Source organism: Nelumbo lutea, chromosome 4, assembly GCF_056320005.1.
Source record: "Nelumbo lutea isolate HS-2025 chromosome 4, American lotus-T2T, whole genome shotgun sequence".
Lineage (NCBI taxonomy): Eukaryota > Viridiplantae > Streptophyta > Magnoliopsida > Proteales > Nelumbonaceae > Nelumbo > Nelumbo lutea.
Genome location: NC_142687.1, coordinates 36,021,981 through 36,046,989, shown reverse-complemented (window position 1 = coordinate 36,046,989; position 25,009 = coordinate 36,021,981). Strand labels below are relative to the sequence as shown.

General features: G+C 39.1%; 1 protein-coding gene across 2 annotated transcripts in view; it reads right to left on the bottom strand.

Moving 5' to 3' along the window:
* The window catches only part of LOC148855194 (putative serine/threonine protein kinase IREH1), a 43,008-nt gene extending 20,611 nt beyond the window's left edge, over nt 1-22,397 (bottom strand). The window contains exons 1-4 of one of the 2 annotated variants that reach the window (XM_088982503.1): nt 21,343-22,397; nt 11,729-11,799; nt 11,425-11,607; nt 9,884-11,254 (exon numbers count right to left, since the gene is read on the bottom strand). In XM_088982503.1, the coding sequence (XP_088838629.1) occupies nt 9,884-11,254; nt 11,425-11,607; nt 11,729-11,799; nt 21,343-22,075 (2,358 nt within the window). In that variant the 5' untranslated portion in view covers nt 22,076-22,397. The remainder of the gene's footprint in view (nt 1-9,883; nt 11,255-11,424; nt 11,608-11,728; nt 11,800-21,342) is intronic. The other variant, XM_088982504.1, reaches the window with a different exon arrangement.
* Nucleotides 22,398-25,009: the final 2,612 nt, after the last annotated feature.

The following is a 25,009-nucleotide window of genomic DNA, read 5'->3' as shown; positions in this document are numbered from 1 at the left end:
AAAAATAAAAAATAAATAAATTTATACAAGTAGGAAAGACCAAGGCAAAAGCAGGGCAAATTCGGGAATCCCTAATCCCCACGAGAATGGGGGCAAGGTTAGTGAAACTAATCAAATTCAAGAGTCATCAAGTGAAGGGTCTAAAGAGACTTGCCTCAAAATGTTGAGTAGGTGGACCAAGGCAGAACATTCATTTTCCCTTAAACCTCTTCTAAAGCCCAAGTTCTTATTTAAACCAGTTGAAGGTGTCCCAATTCTGGACCATAGTTGTCAAGGTGACGCCTAGGCAACAAGGCGCCCTTTGAGGCTCGCCTCGCCTAATCGCCAAGTAGTTTTGTACTATGTATTGTAAAATACTTTTTTATTCTTTATTTTTTGACATTATAATTATAAAATAGGCACTATTAAACTAAAATATTCATTTTGTGTGTTTATATACTAATTTGTTTTTATTATTTTCTTATTTGTTTTTATTATATTATTATTTTCTTATTTGTTTTTATATACTACAAGGTGCCCCCTGATGCCCAGCCACGCCTTGAAAACTATGTTCTAGACACAGTCCCACCCTTAATTATAGAGAGAGCATAGAGTTCAGAAAATTGGTCTTTGAGTGGAGTTCCTCCTAGCCACAGATCTTCCCAGAACAATTAAAAAGGATTGAGTAAACTTTGTAATTTGTAAATTGCTTTCCAAGGGGAAGGTAAAGAAGAGTGTGTGTGTGTGTGTGTACGGGAGGGACCCCAGCCATTATCATCCAACCCAAGAATGCTTGCTATTACTTTGTGCCACAGCCTGTCAATCTCAAAGGGGAACCTCCATAAACCACTTACCTAGTAATGCAGTGTTTCTAATGGCAATGTTTCCTAACCCTAAACCCCCCCCTTTTCCTTGGGTTTACTAACATGTTCCCATTTTATCAAGTGATCCTTTTTATCCTCTCCTAGTGCCCAAAGAAATCCCCTCGTGTATTTCTATAGTTGTCTTGCTATCCTAATCGGGATGTAAAAAGTGGAGAGGAAATAAATGGAACGATTATTTATCAAAAATAAATAAATGGAAAGAAAGATTATTTATCAAAAAAAATTGGAAAGATTTTTTTTCAATCTAGCTCTAATCAATGTTATTCTTCCATCTAAAGAGATGTAATTCCATTTCCAAAGGGCGCATTTCCTAGCAAACCTCTCCACTATTGGCTTTCAAAACCCGTCAAACTTAGGGTCCCCTCCCAAAGGCAAGCCTAAGTCTAGTTGAAGATAAATTAGTTTTATGATGTTTTTCTGAGTAGATGTTTTATGTTAGTCGTTAGATAGGAGGTGGGGACCACAGTAGTTATGTGAGTCCAAATTTTACTATGTTTTTTGAGTGTTATATATGTTGGTTTATGTTTTGCCACCCTATAAGGGCATAGTTGTCTTTGCACTGTTCTATTATTTTAGTATAAGTAATAAGTGAAGGGGGCGACCAGATTATTGCTCTCTTTTCTTTCAACTTCTCTTCTTCTCTTCTTCTCCTTCTCTCTTCCTTCTCTCTTCAAAAAACTATTTTCTTTCATATTTTTTAATTCAGCAGATTTCTACTTGATATCAGAGCATTGGCTAGGGTTTCTTGAAGCATTCTCATGCAGCCCTAGATCAACCGACTGCATGAAGTAGTAAAGGGTTGATCGATCTGCTATAGATTGCCCAGTTCTTGGAGTTTTTAGTGGGATCTAGACATCAGGAAGGTGATCTACTGTTCGGCATCAAAATCAGGAACTAGAGTACGGGGAAGAGTCCCAGAAAAGCTGGACTCTTTGTTTTTTATCTGATCTTGGGCGCCTAGGTATTGTTAGTTTTCTTTTGATTTTCTGAAGACGGCGATTTGGTCTTTGAAAATTTCTAGGCCTCCTGAAGTGATCGATTCACTTTTCTCTCTGTTGGGAGGCGTGGGGAGAGAGATTTCCCTCTAGTTAGGGATTTTCTTCTTCCGGAAGGGCTGGTTTTTGTGTGTGTGGTATTAAATTATTTTTGAAAGGTCTCCAATCTATTTTTTCTTGCTATTGAACTGTTTGAAGTAAAATGGAGAGTTGGAATACCGAGATGAACTCTACCGGTACTGTGAGACTGGGGGTTGGAGGTAGTAGTGATATTTTTGGGTCTGTGATCATTACTACAGCAAAACTTGATGGTACAAATTATTTGGAGTGGGCACAATCAGCTAAAATGGCTATTGGTGCCCGTGGAAAATTAGGGTATCTCACTAGGGAGGAAAAGAAACCAGATACAAACTCTTCCCGATGGGTGCAAGAGAATTACATGGTAATGTCTTGGCTGTGTAATTCTATGTTACCTCATATTACAAAAAAACTCCTATGGGCTAATACTGCTAAGGAGATTTGGGATTGAGTGACTGAAACCTACTCTTAGAAGCAAAATGAAGTCAGAGCCTATCAATTAAGAAATCAGGTGATAAGTATAAAACAGGGATAAAAACCTCTTGTTGTGTATTTCTCCATGCTGAAAACCCCATGGCAGGAAATAGATCACTTAGAAACTGTGGTTTGGGAAAGTGTAAATGATGCAGCAACTTATCACAAACTGGTAGAGAGGAATAGGGTTTTTGAGTTCTTGGTAGGGTTGAACCTGAATTTGACATTGCTAGGCAGCATATTCTTTTTAGGGAGGGTGCGACACTCTCTCAGGCATATGCTTTTGTCTATGGAGAGGAGAGTAGGAAGAATGTAATGCTGAGACAGTCTGGGATTGACCAGTCGGCTATGGATGGTACAACAAAACTTAAGCCAAATGGAGACCGGGGGAGTAGCGAGACTAGAAGGGAAGATAAGGACTTGGTGTGTGATTATTGCAAAAAGCCTAAGCATACCAGGGACACTTATTGGAAGCTTCATCCAAATCTTATGAGTAAGAAAGATTCACCCAACTCTAGCCTTCCAGATGGATAGCAGAATGCAAGAGAAAACTACACCACTTCCTTTGCACATACAGGTAGTTCATATGCAACTGCGAATCTTGCATCCACTTCAAGTAAAGAGGGACCTCCCTGGATTATAGACTCAGGAGCATCAGAGCATATGACTAATGCCCCTACCATTTTTAGTTCCTATCAATTGTGCTCTGGTAGAGACAAAGTCTCTACAGCAAATGGTTCACATATGCCCATTGCTGGGAAGGGGACGGTTAGAGTAGCCAATGATAATAACTCTGTCCTCTGTTTTAAATGTCCCTAGACTTCATACCAACCTACTGTCTGTTAGTTCATTGACAAAAAATTTGAATTGTTCTATGACCTTTCTTCTTGGTAATTGTGTTTTGCAGGATCTGGAGTCAAAGAAGATGATTGGGAGTGGTTGTGAGGTGAATGGAGTCTACCTTCTGAATGAGATTCTGAGACATCAGGGTCATCATGTTAGCAGCAGCAATAGTAGTGGGTCAGAGTTAGTAAACCAGATTATGCTTTGGCACAATCGCTTGGAACATCTTTCTTTTAATTCTTTGAAATGTCTTTTCCCAAAGTTGTTTGAGTCTGTTCAATTATCTACTTTGGAGTGTGAGAGTTGTTAGTTACAAAAGCATTGTAGACAGTCTTTTAAACCAAGTAATAAAAGTACTTCTGCTTTTAATATTGTTCACACTGATGTATGGGGGCCATATCAAATCCCTTCCATGGGAGGATTCCGTTACTTTTTCTTGTTTGTGGATGATTATACACGATATTCTTGGATATATTTGATGAGATCAAGTGATGAGGTTCCTAACTTAGTACAACAATTCCACCAAATGGTTCTCACACAATTTGGAATGAGAACTAAGGTTTTTAGATCAGATAATGCTAGAGAGTACTTTAAGAAGGACCTAACCACGTATCTCTTAGAACATGGTGTAGTTCATCAAAACAGTTGTGCATGTACACCGCAACAAAATGGAGTTGCTGGGAGGAAAAACAGACACATTGTGGAGGTGGCAAGGAGTCTTATGGTGTGTGCTTCAATCCCTGTGCAGTTCTGGGGAGATGAAGTTCTTACAGCCGTACATGTGATTAATTGTGTTCCTTCACGAACTTTGGGGTTTAAGGTGCCATTTAGCCTCCTTTTTCCAGACGGAGAGATATTTCATATACCTCTGAGGGTTTTTGGTTGTGTTTCTTTTGTTCATTCTTGGCCCTCATCGCAAGAAATTGGATCCTAAGACCAAAAAATGTGTTTTTCTTGGGTATGCTCAAAATCAAAAGGGGTATTGCTATTATGACCCAGTGTTGAGGAGCAGATTTGTCACTATGAATGTTATCTTTTTTGAATCCGCATTCTTCTTCTCGAGCGGTTCTCCTCAGGAAGAGAGTTTTGGGGAGGAGAGCTCACAATCTGTTCCTCTTCTTGTTTCTGTGGTGCCTCCCCTCCATAGTTCAGCCACCACTTGCACCATCAGTTCAGCCAGCACCTGCACCTCCAATTTCATTACCGAGCCACTACGGGCATCCTCACAGCAATATCAGCGCCGACAAATGATGGTTGACTCCACACATCCTCGACCCACACCACTCTCTATCAGTCCTTCTGAAACTCCAGATTCAGCGGATACAGTTCTAGGTATTCCTCTTGAGCTTGTCATGTTTTCTGATGATAATGTTTCTATCCCTAACACCATTGTTGCAGCTGATCACATTGACCTTGATCTTCCCATTGCACTTCGTAAGGGGAAGAGAAAGTGTACAGCCCACTGCATTTCACACCATCTTTCCTATAATGCCTTATCACCCTCCTACCGTGCTTTTCTTTCTTCCTTGGATTCTGTGTCTATACCCAAGAATGTTACTGAGGCTCTCTCCAAACCTAAGTGGAAAACAGCCATACAAGGTGAGATGGATGCTTTGGTCAAAAACCAAACTTGGGAAATAGTTGATCTCCCCCCAGACAAGGAGACAGTCAGATGTCAATGGGTATTCGCAGTGAAGTATAAGGCCGATGGCAAGATAGAGAGGTACAAGGCAAGGTTGGTAACAAAAGGGTATACTCAAACCTATGGTGTTGATTATTTGGAAACATTTGTACCAATAGCTAAGATGAGTTCAGTTCGTTTTCTTTTATTTCTAGCAGCCACCTATTCATGGCCCTTGTTCCAGCTTGATGTCAAAAATGCTTTCCTCAATGGTGACTTACAGGAGAAGGTATATATGGACATTCCAGCAGGCTTTTATGAAAATGTTGGTAAAGGAAAGGTGTGCAGACTCAAAAAATCTCTGTATGGATTGAAACAGTCACCTAGGGCTTGGTTTGACAGGTTCAAAGGGGCATTCATCCGTTTTGGATACACACAGACACAGTATGATCAAACCCTCTTTGTGAAGAGGAGAGATGCTTTGGTGTCAATTCTGATTGTGTATGTGGATGATATAGTGGTGACAGGAAATGATCTGGAGAAGATTGATGGTCTCAAAAAATCATTGCAGCAAGAATTTGAGATCAAAGATCTTGGTGAGCTCAAATACTTCTTAGGGATAGAAGTGGCAAGATCCAAACATGGGATCTTCATTTCACAGAGAAAGTATGTACTTGACCTACTGCGAGAGACTAGGAAGTTGGGGACCAAACCAATAGACACTCCTATTGATCCAAATCACATAATTAAAGGTGTGGATGGTGAATTGGTAAAGGATGTGGGAAGATATCAAAGAATAGTGGGTCGACTGTTGTATCTGTGTATAACACGACCAGATATTTCTTATGCTGTCAGTGTTGTGAGCCGGTACATGCATGCACATCAGGTTCAGCACTGGGAAGCTATTGAGAGAATACTTGCATATCTGAAAAAGCACCCTAGCAGAGGCATTCTTTTCTCAAATCATGAGAATCTGAAGCTAGAATCCTATACAGATGCAAACTGGGCAGGATGCTTAGATGACAGGAGGTTTACATCAGGAGTGTGTACCTTTGTAGGTGGAAACTTGATATACTGGAAGAGTAAGAAGCAAGCGGTTGTGGCAAGTTCAAGTGCAGAGGCTGAGTATAGATCCATGGCTCATGGTGTCTCAGAACTTCTTTGGGTTAGATCTCTTTTGAGTGAGACGGGGGTGAAAGTAGAGGAACCCATGATGTTATACTGTGACAATCAGGTTGCAATAAATATTGCCCAAAATCCAATTCAGCATGATAGGAAAAACACATTGAACTTGATAGACACTTTATAAGAGAAAGGGTAACAACCAAAGAAGTTTGTTTGCCTTATGTCTCTTCAAAATTGCAGCTGGTTGATGTTCTCACTAAAGGGGTGGAAAGGAACAAGCTTGAACATGATCTACGCAAATTGGGAATGTGTGATATTTACTCCCAACTTGAGGGGGAGTGTTGAAAATTAATTAGTTTTATGATGTTTTTCTGAGTAGATGTTTTATATTAGTCGTTAGATAGGAGGCGGGGACCATAGTAGTTATGTGAGTCCAAATTTTATTATGTTTTTTGAGTGTTATTTATGCTGCTTTATGTTTTGCTACCCTAAAATGGCATAGTTGTCTTCGTACTGTTCTATTATTTTAGTATAAATAATAAGTGAAGGGGGCGGCCAGATTATTGCTCTCTTTTCTTTCAACTTCTCTTCTCTTCTTCTCCTTCTCTCCTCCTTCTCTCTTCAAGAAACTACTTTCTTTCATATTTTTAATTCAGCAGATTTCTATGTCTATTACAAGCCAATTTCTACCCTCACAAACCCAGTAACTTAACAAACCGCAGTAGTTCCCCTTCTTCCAAATTGATCCCTACAATTTCACTCTTAAGCCAATTAATCTCCAACCCAATCAAGCCCACAAAACTGTCAATCAACATCTTCAAGTTTCTCACTCTTAGATAGTAGGTCTACCAGCCCATTAACCGATCTCCTCTCCTACTAAACTCTAACCATTAAATTGGAAGTTAGCCACTTGAATCTTCTCATCACCCCCTGAAAGACCAAGTTACTGTCTCAAGTTCTTTCAGCCACCCAATTTACCAATTTAGAGCCTCCTTCATTAACCAAACTCCCAAAGTTCAACTCTTGACTCTAGAGCAATTTGTGCTCCCTATAAAACTACTTGGACCTCTGCACTAATTGCATCCCCCACTCCAATTGGACAAGAGAATAAGCAACAATCTAACCCTCTACATTCCCGAATACACCTCCAATACCAGATAAGGGTGCAACTTGGGTTGGGCTAGGAACCAAGAAGTCAGGCTTTTTTATTTTTCGGGCTAGGCTCGGGTTTAGCCCTTAGGTAGCCCGAGCTCAGCCTAACCATGCACATTTATACATACATATGAGTATATTTGTAAATTCTGCATACATATTTACATACATACATACACATTTGTGTGTGTACACACACACACATTTGTATGGTCAAAAAGCTGCCAATTTGCAAAGGCATCATCCACCTACACCCAAAAAGACCAAATTTCCTTTCTCAAAGTTCCACAACAAAAGGGCAGGAGATTTAGTAGACAGTAACAGCTTTCTCCATTAGCTTTGCAAAGGATACACTAGCTTAGGGATTTCGAAAAGCTGTCAATTTGCAAAGGCATCATCCACCTACACCCAAAAAGACCAAATTTCCTTTCTCAAAGTTCCACAACAAAGGGGCAGGAGATTTAGTAGACGGTAACAGCTTTCTCCATTAGATTTGTAAAGGATACACTAGCTTGGGGATTTACAAATGTTGGGTCTTTTCTTTGGCAAGTTATCCAAGGTGTTTAATTTCCCAATGAGAGACTTCCCAACAAAGGGCTCCCACCTTTGGGAGGATGGGCTTAGACCAGATTTCCTTACAAAATAAAGGTTGAGAGTTAGGGATAGAACACAACTGAGAGAAAAAAGAGGCACAAGAAAAAAGACCCAGAGAATTGGGAGTTCAAATTCTAGTATCAAGTTTAGAGTAATCCAAACAAACTGTGTCAAGGGTTTTGAGTATCAGAGCAGCTTGATCAAGCTCACAGTCTCTAAGTCTTTTCTGAACCCCAAATTCCAATTGTATCCAGAGAACTGGGAGAAAAAAACAAACCTTTGAGTGGGTTCATTTTTAAAGAGGGAAAGGGAATACAAAGATGGATAAAGGTCCTCAAGGATGGAGTACCAATCCAGGTGTCTTCCCGAAAGAGAACCCTATCTCCAATACACACATCATACCTGACAAGGCTGAGGAATTGGAGAAGGATACCATGAATAGCCTTCCAAAGAGAGCTCAAAGTGACCCGCTGAGACACTCCAGCATCCCAACCATTACCTGCACATCCATGAATACTTCCTACAACCTTATGCCAAAGCCTCTCTCTCTCTCTCTAAAGGCCATCTTTGTAGCCATTTACCCAACAAAGCAACATTCTTTTTCCCTATACGGCCTATCCCCAAAACCCCTTTCTCCTTACTTTTGCATACTAAATTCCATCTCACCAGGTGATCCTTTCTTCCTTCACCAGGCTCCCATAAGAACTCCTTCCTGATCTTCTCTACTTTCAGCATCTCCCTTTGTGGCATCTTAAAGAATGAGAGGAAGAAAACAGGAAGGTTTGCTAAAAGTAGACTTAATCAAAGTAACTCTTAGGACCTGTTCGTTTCCTCTTAACTCTTATCTCTTAAGAGGAATATTTTAACTTTTAAGAGAAAAATGGTTGTTCGTTTCCTCCTATCTCTTATCTCTTAAAGTGCAATCATACAAGTTTTTTGTTTTCCAACAATACCCCCAAAAAAGACAAACAAAAACTCTCATATATGGGGTCAAAATGGATATTTGATCATTTTCAGAATTCAAAGTTCAAAACAGCATTCTCTACATTCAGAGTTCAGAGGAAAGAAAAGTTCACCAATACCAATATACCTCTTAATGTAATTTTTTTTTTGAGAAAAATTAACTGATTTCATTAAAAAGAGAAGGAAGTATACAAGGAGGTATACAGATACATAACAGGGGACAGACCCCTGAGAGTTATACAGGAGGAAATTTGTCACAATACAAGGACTCCAGATTAGCACCTAGTTTTGCTAAACCATCTGCAGTAGCATTTAACTCCCTTGGAATCCAGTACAAAGAAGCATTCATAAGAGACAATAGATCTCTCGCCTCTGATAAGATGTGACTAAATCTCCACGGTCCAGCTTCCTGTTGTCCTAACCATTTTATGATGTTTGCTGAGTCGCCTTCGATGGAGAAGTTCTGAATACCCAGTTTGCTGACTAGGCAAACCCCTGTTAGAGCTGCTAATACTTCAGCCTTTGTGGAGTCAGCTAATCCAATTGGTCCACTGTAAACCCAGCAAACGAGTCCATTTTCACCTCTTAGGATTACCCCTATACCGACAACTCCAGGGTTACCCAGGGCACTTCCATCAAAATTTAGAGCCCAAGTTCTTGCCCTTCTTGTTGAGGGGACTCTAGGGGTGTGAGGAGTGTATGGGGAGGAGTGCAGAAAGTGGACCACTTTCAGATGTCAGATTTCAGAGAAAACAAACAGAACCTTACTCTAATTGATCCCTACAAGTCTGGTTGTGAGTTGTTTTGAGGTTTTTTTTTCAATTGGGATTTGAGTGTGGTTTTTGGGGTGTGGTGAGATAATTTGGTGTTTGTTTTTTGTTGTTCCGGATGAGTGATGTCTTTTCGCCATTTTGTAATCCTCTTCTCTTCTTTCATAATAAATTTATTTTTTATTTATCTTCAGAAAAAAAAATTATTTATGGATGCATCCCCATGCCATTATTTCTTGATGTGCCAAACATCTTTAGACACCCGAATACCTGGCACATGCCATGCACTAGGGTAATGTTCTATACAGTACCCCCCCCCCACCCCCCAAAGAAAAAACTCATACTCTAGCAAGTTCCATGCAAAAGAAGTAGAGTAAGTAATTAAATGAATAGACAAGAGGATACCTGTGGAAGATCTTCATGTTCAGAGTATGCACCCTTTCCGGCCAATAGCATGTCTATTTGGCTGATTCTTGGAGTCAATAATGGAGATCGAGGAGTCATGCTACCTGCCGATGATGTTGTCATTCCTTGGTCAGATTTTGGACCAAAACGAGTTTTACATGACATAGAGGGTAGACCACCCTTTAGGTCATCCATAAAAACAGAATCATCAGACTCTGGGAGGCAATCAAGCATGTCCTCAGAGCCCCTGCGGGACCAATCACTGAGTTTTGGAGATTGAATATCAGAATCTTCAGTGATACTTGAGTTTGAAACTTTTGCAATATCTGGGCTGCCCATTGCATTCTGCATGTCCTTTTGTGCAAAGGACTCCATCATCTTCTCAAGAGTTTCAGCAATCCTGATAAGACGCTCATTGACACTTAAGCCTTTCTGATCACATCTATCAGCAATAGCACAGATTCTTGAATGGTCTTCCACATGAGAAGTTGGTACCTCCTCCTCACAAATGCGACAAATTATCGAATTTTCATCAGTAATATTCTGCTGATCCCCCCAGTAACCCCAAGAAACTTTATGCCGATGCTTGGAAGGAGCAGAAGAATGTAGATCTTTGGTAGGAGGAAGTTCAGGAGACTTAATAGCAGCCATATCTGCATCATAACTTTCTTTCCTGTTGCTTAATACCTGTAAGGAATCATCCTTCACTGGCGCTGGATCCTTCTGATTTTTTGCTGCAGGAGATGGGAGTTTCTTCCAAGAAGCTATTCGGTCCCTGCTTGCAGGTGATTCAATGTTCTTTTGAGCTTCTGCATCAGGAGGCAAGACTAAATTCATGGGCTGTATTGTATGCCCTCTTCTCCAATCCAAGCCATGTTGCTCCTGGCTATAAGATTTCCTTGCTGATGCTGCCTTTGAGCCCTTTGCAGCATTAAAATTTTTCCCTTCCCTTACTGGGCCTGATATAACTCGTTTATCAGCAGAATGGATAATTTTAGATTGATGAAGACTAAGAACAGGTTCATCCTCAGCAAACCCACTTTCCTTATGAAATTGCACCAACCGGGTACATCTGGTGAGGATGAAAAGCATGCGAGTGTGCAGCTGCTTCTGCATACCCATGGGAAGTTCCTGACGCCGATCATCCAAATCCTGAACTATGCCCTCACACTGAAGCCAAAACTCACCAGGTGACATTACAGCACAACGTCGAGCCAAAACCAACAAATCCTCAATGGTCTCTTGCCATTCAGGATGGGTTTCTGCATTTTTTTCTAAAACACCGACCAGATCTCCTGCAAAAATTGCCAGATCAGAGTCCACTTCTTCCTTTGCTTTGTCAAATTTTGCCCGTATGACAACCAAAACCTCCTGTAGTAATATACAATGCCAGAAACAAAAGAGAACATTAGAAGAACCATCAACCAATATAAATTAAGACAGATACATACATCATAGAAGCAAATCTGAGATGAGATGGTAGAAGAAAAGGTAATATATTCTCTAATCAGTATTTAGAAACTAGGTGGTCATAAAACTACCTCCAAATTATTTAAGCCCCGAGGCTTCCAAAATGGAAAAGGTCGAACACCTTTGGAGTTCAATTCATGGGAGAAGCTCTTAATATCAGCAGGAAACCTTTTCCTAGGAGCACTTGTAACTCGAAGTAATGCTTGAAAACGAGGAGATTCGGACTCCTTTGGCATATCGCAATCATATGAAGTCTACAAAAGCAAAAAATCCACTCTCTCATCACATTATTTAAGGAAAATTTAAACAAAATAAAACAATCCAGTCAAAATTTTGTAGTGATCATAAAAACAACAATAGAGAACCTTCAATTACCTGTACCTCTGGAGTATGAGCATCTGAACTTCTTAAGCCACTAGTTTGTCCCCAAGATGAATTATATCGCCCTGGAAGAGAGTGTCAAGGAATTAAGTGGAGCCTTTGTTAATTTACTTAAAGTATGTCAGCTACTTCATATGATTGCATAGACAATGTATAACAAGCTACAATGAGCAAAAACAGGCATCCTCAATGCAAAAAAGAAGTCTGAGATCAAGGAAAAGGAAACAGGGCAAGCAAAAACATCACATAAAAGGGGTGGTGGGTTCTCTACTGATCACCGCTTCAGAGATTCCAAATTGATCAAATAAGCATCACATAAAAGGTCAAAATAACTTTTTTTTTTTGTCAACAGAAAACTCACATTCAAGATTGACAGGGAAAGAAAGGAGAAAGATTGAAGGGAAAAAAAAAGATACTTGAGAGAGACTGAGAGAAAGAGAAAGAGAGAGATTAAAGAGGGAAGAAGATATACTGATCAAAAAAATAAAGAGGGAAGAAGATACAGAAAAGGAGAAAGGAGTAAAATAAACAGAAGCAGGAGGCCGAGTCAACACAAAAACACAACATTGTGGCCACCATAGTTGTCATGCTATCGCCTAAAACACCATAGCTCATATAAAAAAGGCCCGTCTGGGCAACTAGGCACCAACCCTCATCTAGGTGACAAAAATCAGCCTTATTGTAATGTTAGTACTATGACTACATATTATTACTGTATGATTGCATCGTATCATATATTATTTATATTATTTATGCTTTCTGTAAGCACTTTATCATTAAAATATAAAAGATGCAAGATGCAAGGGTTTGATAAGAGAATAAGAAAAAAAAACAGAAGGATAAAAAGCTTTCTTCTTTTTTTTATAAGCTCTCTTACATTAAATAGAAAAATGGCTCTGCCCCTTGTCCTTTACTCTTACTCTTGAAATTAATTGATTTAAAATGCCATTGTCCTTTAATATGATAATTTGCTACATTTTGAGAGAAAATTAATGTTATTGGTAAAGAGTATTGATATTTTTTTCAATTTATATGCATGCTGATTGGATTATTAGGGAACTGGCCTAGAACTTAGTTGGCAAAATTATGTAGCTTAGATAAGAAGGCACTCACAAATCACAATTGCTTAGACACCTTTACAATTATGGCAGTCATATCCCCTATAAACAAAAAAGAAAAAAAGAAAAAAAATCAAATAGCACACACTAAGCCCAAACATAACAAAAAAAAAAAAAAAAACAAAACCATATATACCACCCCTAACCACCATCACAAAAAATCACGCACAGAAACATTTGGAAGAATAACAAGTTAAATGGAAATAAACTCAAGTGGGAAGACTTTACAAGATCATAGCAAAAGTCTTAGCTGGGAGACTAAAACAGGTACTAGCTTTGGTCATTTCACAACATTAAGGTGCTTTTGTTGAAGGGAGACAAATTATAGACAAGGTATTAGTGGCAAATGAATGTGTAGCGGAGAAAAGGAGGAGAGGGAGGGGTTTGGTGTGCAAGTTGGATTTAGAGAAGGTCTATGACTTCGTGGACTGATCTTTTCTTCTAGAAAAGATGGGGAGAATTGGGTTAGGGGAGTAATGGAGTATGTGGATGAAGGAATGCCTAAGCTCAGTGCAATATTCAATCATGATCAATGGTATCGCTAGGGATTACTTTCCAGCAAAAAGAGGGTTGAAGCAAGGGGATCCCCTTTCTCCCTTCCTTTTCACTTATTGCTGATGTTCTAAGTAGGTAGGATGATCGTGGAGGCTGATCAGAGATAACACATTTAGATGATGGAGGACAGGAAGACTATTTTTTTTTTTCTTTTTGATGAATAGAGTATAAGAAATCTGCAATGGCTCACTAGTTCCTTTGAATCAATTTCTAAGTTGAAGATAAATTGGGGAAAGAGTTGTATAGCAGGGATTAACTTGGAAGATGAAAGTTTGAGTGCTATCTGAGATTCTGGGGTGTGAAGTTAAACAATGGCCATTGGAGTACTTAGGGTTACCTTTGCAAGGGAATCCAAGATCAGAAATCTTTTGGAAGGCAGTGGTAAAGAGGTTTACAAGGAAGTTGGCACTGTGGAAGAGAAATTACTTATCCAAAGGTAGGAGAATAACCCTGATTAGACCAACTCTAGCAAACCTACCAGTCTACTTCCTGTCCACCTTTAGAATTCCAACTACAATAGCAGGAGAATTAGAAAAACTTATGAAGAATTTTCTCTAGGAACCTAGGGAAGAAAAGAGGGACCACCTAGTAAAGTAGGAACCAGTTAGCAAAACAAAAGAGAAGGGAGGCCTAGGTTTGGGGAACTTAGTTCACAGAAATACTTCTCTGTTAGTCAAGTGGCTTTGGAGGTTTCCATTGGAAAGAGACAAGCTGTGGCACAAGATTATAAAAAGCATTCATGGGCTGATGAACAATAGTTCGGATGTATAAGTTGCTCCCACATCATCCTCGAGCTCTACGTAGAAAGCAATACAAGAGGTATATCCAATCTTTTTTAATCTCATTAGATTTGATGTGGGTTGTGGTTCTAGGGTGCTCTTTTGGAAAGACCTATGGTTGGATGATATTCCTTTTTATTCTTATTTCCCTGAACTTAATTCAATTTTACACTACAAGTTACAACCTATATCAAATTTTGTCACTTTTTCTCACTCTGGTCTGAGTTGGGATTTTGGTTTCAAAAGGGATTTGAGGGATAACGAGTGTAAGTCCCTTATTTGTTTGCTTGACAAACTTAAATCAGCCTTTTTGGTTCAATCTTTGGAGGACACTAGAGTTTGGTCTACTTCATTGAATGGCACCTTTACCTGTGCTTCCTTTTTTAATACTCTTGTGCAAAATCCTGTTGGGAGTGAGAACTTCCCAGTGAAATAGAATAAGAGATTTGGAGCAAGCCCATTCCACCAAAAATTCAAGCTCTGTGTTGGGAGGTTTTTACTAGGAGGCTGAACACCTGTGACATGCTTCAAAAAAAAAAGGCCAAATAAATGCCTCTCCCCTCATGTGTATTCTTTGTTTTACAGATGGTGAACCCCTACCCCATTTACTGATCCATTGCCCGTTTGTGCTCTCTGTTTAGGAATCTCTCTGTTCTCTCTTTGGTTGCAGGTGGAGTACTCCCTAGGATGTAGTAAGCCTCTTAAACCAAGGTTTCCCAAGGCAACCAACAAAAAGAAGAATGGTCATGTGGAAATCAATTAGGGCAGCGATGGTGTAGACTGTATGGGAGGAATGGAATGCAAGAATTTTCAATGAGAAGTTCAGGTCAAATGAAGAATTAGTGGAGGCCATAAAGATAAAAGTTGCATAATGGGTGAGAACACTTGAGCTCTTTCTAAGAAGAAAGAAAGAAAGAATTAAAGAAAGGTGGAGTGGAAGACCCCAGGTCTCAACAAAGTCAAGCTTGATTTTGGAGGGAGCTAGCTCTATAGAAAGCTTGGGGCAGGGACTGGTAGGAATTGGCGGTGTGATCAGAGACTCCTCGAGAAAAGTATTAGCTATGTTTTCAGGACTCTAGGGGAAGGTGATTCTCTAAAGGCTGATTTAGCTATACTACAGGGTTTAAAAATTTCCAAGCAAGCAGATCTTAAGAATTTGGAGGTAGAAGGGGACTCAAAAGTAGTGATATTATGGACCAATTCAAGGGGTAATACACCTTGGATTTATAGACATCCCCTTACAGAAATTGAAAGCCTAGCAAGGGAACTCAATGCCTCATTCACATGGATCAGGAGAACTACAAATGGGATGGCTGATTCATTAGCCAAACAGGGAGTTCATAGGCAGCAGCTGTTCTGGGCTTTAATGTAACCCTCTGTTGTGCAATGTCTGCTTTGTATTTGCTGTAATTATGTAACAGATTATCGTAATTAAATAAAATTCTGCTTTTCTGATTAAAAAAAACAGTTAAATGGAAACATCCTTTCCATTCAAGAAGTGGAAATATTAGAAATAGGAATTTTGTTTGATGAATGAAGAAACTTATTTAATCAGAAAATAACACCACTGAAGAGGCATGAGCTGTTACCTCTTCAGAGAAGTATTACATCAAAGTAAAACAGAGTTAACCATAAATAAAATTACAAAGCAGCCCAAAATAACTGCTCCCTTGTAGCCCTGCTTAGCTAACCCATCCGCTAAGGTGTTTGCTGATCTTCCCACCCATAGAGAGGTAACAGTCATATTTCTTGTAAGCCAATTTACTCTCCTTAATAAATCTGTGTTGCCACATGGCTAAAGCTGGGTCTTTCAACCATCCCACAACAATTTGAGAGTCTCCTTCAACTACCAAGCGCTGAACTCCTAATTGTTCTGCAATCTGAATACCTTGTACCGCAGCTAAAATCTTAGCTCTATTAGAGTCTCCAATTCCCACAGGGCCTGAAAACAAGGCTAATATGTTGCTCTCCATGTCTCTCAGCACCCCTCCTATCCCCGATGGACCTGGGTTTCCTTGGCTGCTGCCATCAAAGTTCAGCTTTACCCATCCTTCAGGCGGAGGGGTCCACACTACAGATTCCCTTGTCATCAAAGTTTGACAAGAACAAAACACAGAAGTTCTCTTCTACCTTAATAATTTTTTTCTACGTTGTTGTCCAAAAAATGAACAATACAGAATTTAACTATACTTGTAAATCTATGCCTTCACAAACAGTTTTTGACACGAGTTAAGATAACAACATAGATAGAGTGGCCAATCTGGAAACCCAATGGAACATAGATAGAGTGGTCTCTTAAGGGTCTTGCAGAATCTGAAATCCACCAGAAGACCCTCCCTCCATCAATTATTGCAAAGGGTATTCATTTTCTGATCAGGCCTGACAGTAGAGATTGTCTATGGAAGATGATAGCACAATATTCCTATTGAGTCTATTTACCTCAATGCATTGATAAACTGGGAACCAAGTGATGCAAGCATGGAAAAAGGCAAAGAAAGCATGAAAAAACTAATCAAGTTTCTTCAAATTCCTCCAGTAGTGGCAAAATTTAAGTATTTCTTAAAGAGTTATTAGATTTTTGAGGAGTTAAATTTGCAAACTTTTCAGTTTTCTTTCAGCTATTTTTCAGAGTCAAAACTTGTCCATTTTACATGATTTTAGTGTCATTAGATGGTTTATTCAGTTACCTATCCAATGGAGCCAGAATCTTGTAAGTCCATTGTATTTGACAATTTTTTTGACAAGTATGGGCACGTTTGATTCACGGGAATAGGGGTCTGGAATCAGAATCAGAATAGGAATGGGCCATTCCGATTCCAACTGTTTGGTTGGACGGAATCGGAATCCCATTCCCAATCCTGGTGGAATGTCGTTCCACCATTTGAGGGAATGGCCATTCCCTCCCCTTCCCTATGGAGGTTCTCTATCGAATCCAATGCTCATTGGACAGCTATAATCACAAGCAAATATGGTTCTTTTTTAAAGATTATAGGATCCCATTCCTTCCGAATACACCACAAAATTACTGCTTTAGTGCATCTATATAGAATCTTTTCTCCCTTCTTGACTAGCGAGAAAAATGAAGGAATGAAAAGAATTCCCATATCACCAAGGGCTGGGCGAATTCACCTGCCACCATACAAGGAAAGGAAAATTCCCAAATTCTGGATGCAAGGAGACAGAAAATAAGCAAGTGAACTAACTCTTGAGCCTTCTCTTTTGAAAATTTTACAAGTACCGATTTTCAAATGAACTACCTATCAACAAAAAAATAAAAATAAAAAAAAGCACACCTAATCTTAGGTGGTATTGGTTCACCCCAGATAGTGCTCGCAAAGAAAAACCCTCTAAGATTGAGGTCCATATATAGGCAAGAAAAGAAAGAGGCACATGAGAAAAGACCTGAAGAATTAGCCGTCCAAATTCTGGCATCAAAGTTGAAAAACAACAAAAAATGAACTTTTTTAAAACATCTAAGAGAATCCACGGAAGCTCTAGTATTCAAGACTATCCCAACCATTGACCAAATAACCCATGAATGCTGTTGATTATTATGCCACAATATGTGTGAGTCCAAAGAGAACCTCCAGAGCCATTTTCCTAGCAAAAACGAGTTTCCAAGCCTAATAAATCCCAAATTCAGATTACTGAGCCAAGGAACCAGAACATGACAAATGAGAAGCAAGAACCTTTGTCATGGTATCCTCATTTCTTCATCTAGTAAAATAAGAAATGGAATATTGGAATATCAAGTGAAACTTCCTCTTCCTTCAGGTAGGCAATGAGGTGTGCATCTGTTAGCCAGCCCTCTCCATAGTTATAACAACATCATATGGGACTTCAAATGCATCAAGAAATTATCAACTATTGGCAGGCCAATGAATAAACTCAACAAACGAACCACATAATTTCCGGCCCTAGAGAAATATCCACTCTTCAAGTAAATTGCACAACTCATGATTTTTTTACAAGAAAACCAAAAAAAATTGTTAATGTACACATGATTTTGTGAGCCAGATTTTACTTTTAATTTTAGGAAGCTTATTGTTTTATAATTGATCATTAATTTTTGTTATCACATAGAGAGAGAGAGAGAGCATGGAAAGAAACAAACAAAAGTTTAAGGGTTAAGCTGGGAGGAGAATTTTCCAACCAAAAGGGAACAAGCTCTTACAGAACTTTTCCCTTCTTTGTTTCTGATAGCTCAAGATAGAGAAGCCCTGATCATGGATTGTTACTGTATAGTCTCTTGGACCCCAAGTTTTAGAAAGAATATAAACAACTTGGAGCTAGATCATTTAATGGAGATGCTCCAACTGATTCAGAATCATAATCCATAGGTGCGGGTGTCTGATTCATGCTACTGGTGTTGGGAAAGCAGTGGCACGTTTTCGATGAAATCCCTGTACAGAAATCTGTGCATAGAAGATGTTGATAAGTTCCAGCTGACAGAAGAGTTTTGCCCTGTCCAAACTTCAAAGTTAAATTCTTTGTCTGGTCTTATTGATCAAAAAAAAATATACTTTGTCTGGCCAGCAGTGATGGAAAGTGTTTAGTCCAAGACAAGTTTTAGCCCGAGGAATAGTTTTGGATCAGTTGTGCTGTATTTTATGCTCTGATGAGTTGGAAACAGCCAACCACCTTTTCTTGCACTGCCCATCTTCTTATAAGATGAGTGTTATCTTAGACACATTTAGATGGGCTGGCTGCCTCCCTCAGTCCATTCAGTCTTTTTTGCTCAGTCAGAATATTAAAGGTCTAAGGAAAAGAGGCAGATTGGTGTGGGATTTGACACCAAGGGCTGTGTTTTGGTGCATATGGAAGGAGGGGAATGATCAGATCTTTGAAATCTGCCTCTCAACTCTCAAGCAAGCAAACTTTGCTGAACAGAATTAAAGGAATGTTGTGCTCATGATCAGCCCATAAGGAATTCAAAGGATTGGCTGCAATGGATCTTTTGACAGGGATATTTTGTTCTCATGTTGGTATCTTGCTAACATTTTGTATAGTCTATACACAAATGGGTGTAAATCATCTATAGTCTGATCAGGTCTAACAAGTTCAGATGTAATCACTTAATCCTTTTGTTTTTAGTATAATGCCTTTGTTGAGACACAAATAAAGGGAATACAAGTGTACAAGAAAAGGCCATGCCAGCCTTTAAGGAATGTAACTAACAGCCAACCACTAGAACAAACTAAATAACAAATTGGACAAGTGGAGAGGCTGGTATAACAGAATTGTAACAGAAGTATATAAATAAGGAAAGGAAGCTAGGAGGGGAATTATTGATTATCCCTCTATCTATCTATCTATCTATAACTAAATAACAAACTGGACAAGTGGAGAGGCTGGTATAGCAGAATTGTAACAGAAGTATCTCTCAGCTTCCTCGAAAGAGTCCCTGAGTTAGGCAGTTCCTAACAGCCTTACCTTTTGAAAAAAAAGGCAATCGAACTATCCCTTTTAAATAAGGTAGGCATGCAATAGTTTTACAGCTTTCCAATTTACAAAGGTAAATTTATATAAGAACTAGTTCCTTTTGTTCCACCTCTGATCTCTACAAGTGAGCTAAACATGTAATAAAGATATGGTTCCTGAGTAGTAGAAGAAATTTTTCATGTATGAGCCCATGCTCCATTATCCCATAGTGTATTAAGGTATAAACCCATGTTGTCTAAGTTAAGGTGTGAGATCTTTATTTTCCCCTTCTCATTTTTTTTCTTGAGTATCTTGCTGCTCTTGATAACTTCCTTGTTTTTTGCAGTTCAACTGTTCAAGATCTGTTTACAGCACCTCATTAATTTTTTGTTGTTACTATGGCACTTCCTTGATTTTCTTTTTATTGATAGACCTTTCTTGATTTTCTCTTCTTGCATGCAAAGATAAAACTCTATGAGAAAAAAGAAAAGGGGATAAGAAATACAGTTTCAGTATGAACAAGGGACAAGCACCAACACTGATACAGGAGGAAATTTACATTGAGGAATGCATTCCTTCTATGCAACTTAATGAGAGGTCACTCATTTAGCTCATCATTACTCATTAATCATCTGATTGGCCCCACACAATAGCTGAAGTCTTTCCAGTGATAGGGGGAACTGCCACAGAACTTCACTCCCACCAACAAGCTATCCAATCACAGACTGTCTAGAAGCCTCACTATTAGATTAATCATCAGTAATTTTTTTCAGTTGATCAAGATATCCATTAGAACAGGATATGGGACAACTCCCACAGAATTCCAAGTCCTCATTAAGCTATCTATTCACAACCAAGAAATGGCCCACAACCAAATTTCCCTAAAGCCACAACCAAGTCAGATGCATCCCCCTGCAACTTTTTAATGACGCAAACATCTCAACAGAAACTGTGACAGAATTCCAAGTTCTTGTGTATTTGCAAGTGATCTTAATCTCACAGAAAAAGATAACCTGCCAAAGCCTCTAAAGCTCAATAAACTTGAATAATCACCAGATGGCAGTTTTCAGAAAAGGGCAAACAACAAAAAAGCACAAGAAACCCCTATGTAGAAGATCACGCCTCTTTGTGCTTAACACTGCTTGAGTTATATATTGCTTAAGTCTGAAAAGCAGGGGAGTCACATTTAACCAGAGGAAGTTTCTGTTCCTTTTTTCTCCTGCTGCTATTGTAGACTGGTGAGAAAATATCCACCTCCACAAAAATCAAAAACTAAATAAATAAATAAATAAATAATAGCCACCTCCACCAAAAGGAACTTCATGAACTGGTCGTAGAAGAGAATAGGAAAAAGGTAAAATGATTTCAAACAAAATATTTTCAAGATTTCGAGTAAAGGGAGGGTCAGCGATATTTAGCCAAAAGCTTTTCCACTCAATTCTTGCTAGGCCAAAGGGTGCAACAAAAAATAATCAAACCAGCTTTTTAAACTCTTAACTCAATGCAATACTTCTTAGTGTTTCTGATCCAGAAAAAAAGTTGCATAGCCATCTAACTACTTACGCGTTGGACATATTTGAATACGATATGGACAATCGAATAAAATTTCCATTGGTTCTTATTGTTTTCGTTGTATAGGCAACTATTACACATTTTAAATACAGCGGAAGAGATAAGATAATTACTATGACAATGAACGACAGTAGAGAAATAAATAGTTGTAAAAGATCCATACCCATTTCGGCTGATGAGTCACCATTCTGTAGACAGGACCTGACCTGGACACTCGGACTCTGATCCCTTGATTGTGTACTCCCAGTCGACATGCTATCGCAATTGCTGCCATTGCCAATCCAACTACCAGGTGAAGCATTGTCCTTATTAAGTTTCTGAACATCTTTCTTCTTGCCAATGTTCTTCCCGGAAGCTGCCGATGAGGAAGTCGAAGGCGAAGACCCATCGGTAGCAGGCCTCGATAAATTGCTCGCACCATTCAACCCCTTGTCCCCGCGGAACCCAAAGAAGCTCTCCTGTGGCAACGGCCCTGATCTCGTCTTTATCCTATTCAACCCAAGCGACGATGCCAGAAGTGGCGCGACCGCCGAAGGCCCCTCTTTCACCTCAGGCATTTTCCGCAATTTCGAAACCGAACTGGAAGCATTACTAGAAACTGCCGCCGAAGTCGACTTCAATGAAGCTTGAACTTCCTTGCCCTTGATCTCCTTCTTCTTCTGCTGCTGCTGCTCCGGCTGCGGCTGCTTCCTGCCATCTTTGACATGCGTTTGACGACACCCAACACCAAAGTTCCCGCCACTGAGACCGATCTGCTGATCATCCTTCGTGGATTTGACCTTCTTCTTCTCGGATCTGTTGGGCGAATCTGAACTTAGGGTTTTGGGACTGTTCGATCCATCGGGGCTTGAAGAATCTGATTTCTTAGAGGAGAAAAATCTCCCCTTGAAAACCATTTTTGCCTCCTCCCCTTTTTTAGACAATCCTGCAGCCCTAGCAGAGATGCAGGGCTGCTGAATGAATCATGGAAACCCACTTGAGTTCCTAGTCAGAGAAATCAAATCTCCCCTAATTCCAGAGATCAACAACAAGAAGATAAAACATTTAGAACAAAGAAAGAGGGGGAAACCGGGTGGAAGTGTGGAACTGGGGGGGTAGCTCTGAACTCTGAAAGTCCAAGGAATTTCTCTCTTACCAGAGCAGAGATAATGAAAAAATTAGAAGAGATATGGGCTGTAGATGTGCCAAAGAATACGGTATGACTGGATATACTGCCTTAAAAATGACCGGTGGAACTATTAATTCATGTATAAATTTACAATATCGGAAATTTTTTTCTTCTTCCTGAATTGACCCTGATGTCCTTGGTTTAGTGTGAACTGTCTGACATGTCCCTGAGTCGTCGTTAATTACTTGATTTTCTTTGTGATTAGTTACTGGTTAGTTAGATAATTAGGTAATTAGGATGGATCCTCAAGTCTCAAATTCAACTCTCAACTTCTCTAGGTGGTTGGGTCCGGTAGCTCGGTCAGGCCATTCACACCTTGGTTTCTTCTTTCGTGACGCATGGTTGCGGCCTGAGGCTGTTGGAAATTTTAACTTGCCACGTGGCAAAAGTCGGTGAAAGAGGACCTACCGCCCATTTTGATCCCGCGCTCGTGAGTAGATATAGCCTATAGGGTTAAAATCGTTTAATTCTTGAAAAGTGAAGGTACGTTGAAACTCTCTCGGTTTTCAAAATTCAAACCCCGTTGAGCATTTCTCTTACGGGGAGAATTAAGTAATTTTGCTTCTACACTAATCCAAACATGGCTAGTGGAGAATACAATTATACAAATATAGGAAGCAAAAACATGAAGATGCGCAATGGTGAATTTGTGAATCATTTTCTTTTATCAATCTTGTTCGTTTAAGTTTTAGCCTTCGACCTAAGCTTTTTCTTTGAAGTTTAATCCCTCTCTCTCTCTCAACTTGGGTTGGGTTGAGCATTTAAGCATTTGTTCAATGGGCTTGCATACTAACCTAAGCCCAAACCCATAAAAGTTTTTCAATTCGGGCAATTTGTAAACTATTGGCATGGGTATTTGTAAATCCACACTTCTTTCCAAATACTTTTCTCCAATGCCAAGTAATGGTGGCTGAAATAGTTACGGGATGTTCTATGGTGTGGGTGAGAAATTGGTGGGTGTAAACTGTTTTACATTACATTCTGTAATAAGGATCAATCCACACCACATCACAGTTCATAACTGTTATAAACTATGGACAAACTATGTGGAATGGACTAGTTCACACCCATAGTGGTGTTCTGTAGGCATAGTGTGGACGAATATGCACCACACTTTTTGATTTCATGTATCTTATATACATTCATGAATTATCTACACTAATGTTTTAAAAAATGACTCAGAAACATAATCATTCTGGCCACCAATTTCCGGGTTGACGACCTGACCTTCCGATTCGAACGGACGACCCATTCTGACAAACAAATTACAAATAAAAAAAACGGTCAATAATAGTTGAACGAGTCGATGGTTTGAGCACTCAAGTCAATCAGTTGTTGACTTTTTCAACAGTTTTTGGCCAAAAACTGGATTTGGGGTAAAACAAAACCACTTGCCTGTACGGTTCCTTGGCCGAATAGTATGACCGTCCAAGTCAACGGCGGTTCGAAAACCTCGATTTACACAGTTAATCATAAATATCTATTTTTTTTATTTTATATGATAAATATATTGAAAATGCATCAATGAGTTTATATTAACCAATAAAATATTATTTTTTTATGAAAACAATAGTAAAATAATTAAAATTTTAAAAAATATATTTTAAATATTTAAAAATATTATTTTATTGATAAAAACATTATAAATTAAAATAATTAATATTTTTTTACACAAATATTAAAATGTGAAATAGACAATAGGGTTTCAGCCTTTAAGGGAGAGTGTGAAGCAAGGGATCAAAAATAGTGTGGGCGAGCACTAACCACGAGTTTTCGTCATGGATGAAAAATTGGGGTGTGGACCAACTGAACGACTATTCATCCCGTGGATGGTCCCAATACGGTCTTGTCCATGAGATGAACACGGTGTCGAACACCATGTCAATCGATACATTAGTTGACTTGTTTCACTGGGATTCGATTCCCACAAGCCATAACCACTAGCTTTGGTGAGAGAGATTATTAGTGTGTTGTTGCGTATTTAAAATGAATTGGGATCTGCTACTCACACAGGGCACCTCACAACAATATCACAGGCACATCCCACCATGCATTGGGAACATTTCTCGTAAATAATAATACATAAGTACGGAAGATGTTCCCTATGCACAATGTGTGAGGAGCAAATCCAGTCACCTTTAAAACACCCCTATAGGGGATTCGGATATATCGTTAAAATCTATATCTATACTATTAATAAAAGCACAAATCCATTTTTTTCTAGACTTTCATTGGACTAATTCTACCCCCATTTGTCTAGCATTTGATGAACAATATTGAGGGTATATTTGTCATTCTAATCAAACACGTGGCATTCTAATCATGCATGAAAAAGAATTTCAATTGCATGTAAAGTTCAAATTTAGTTATGTCTAGTTTGTTATACATGGGTTAGATAGGTTCCTCAATTTTAGGAAAGAAAAAGCTCAATAGTATTTATCATTCCAATTTCAAAACATTTTTTCCAACCATTTGGACACCTGTCAACCCAGTTTCAAGAACATGATAGTGGGTATGCACATTATAAAAAGTGACCCACTTTAATTAGAAGCTGTGTTAACCACTCTAATTAACTGAAGTGGTTTATCGACATACTCTCTACATATGAGGTTCAAATCACCTGTCTACAAATGCGCACATATAACCACCCATAAATTAGGTA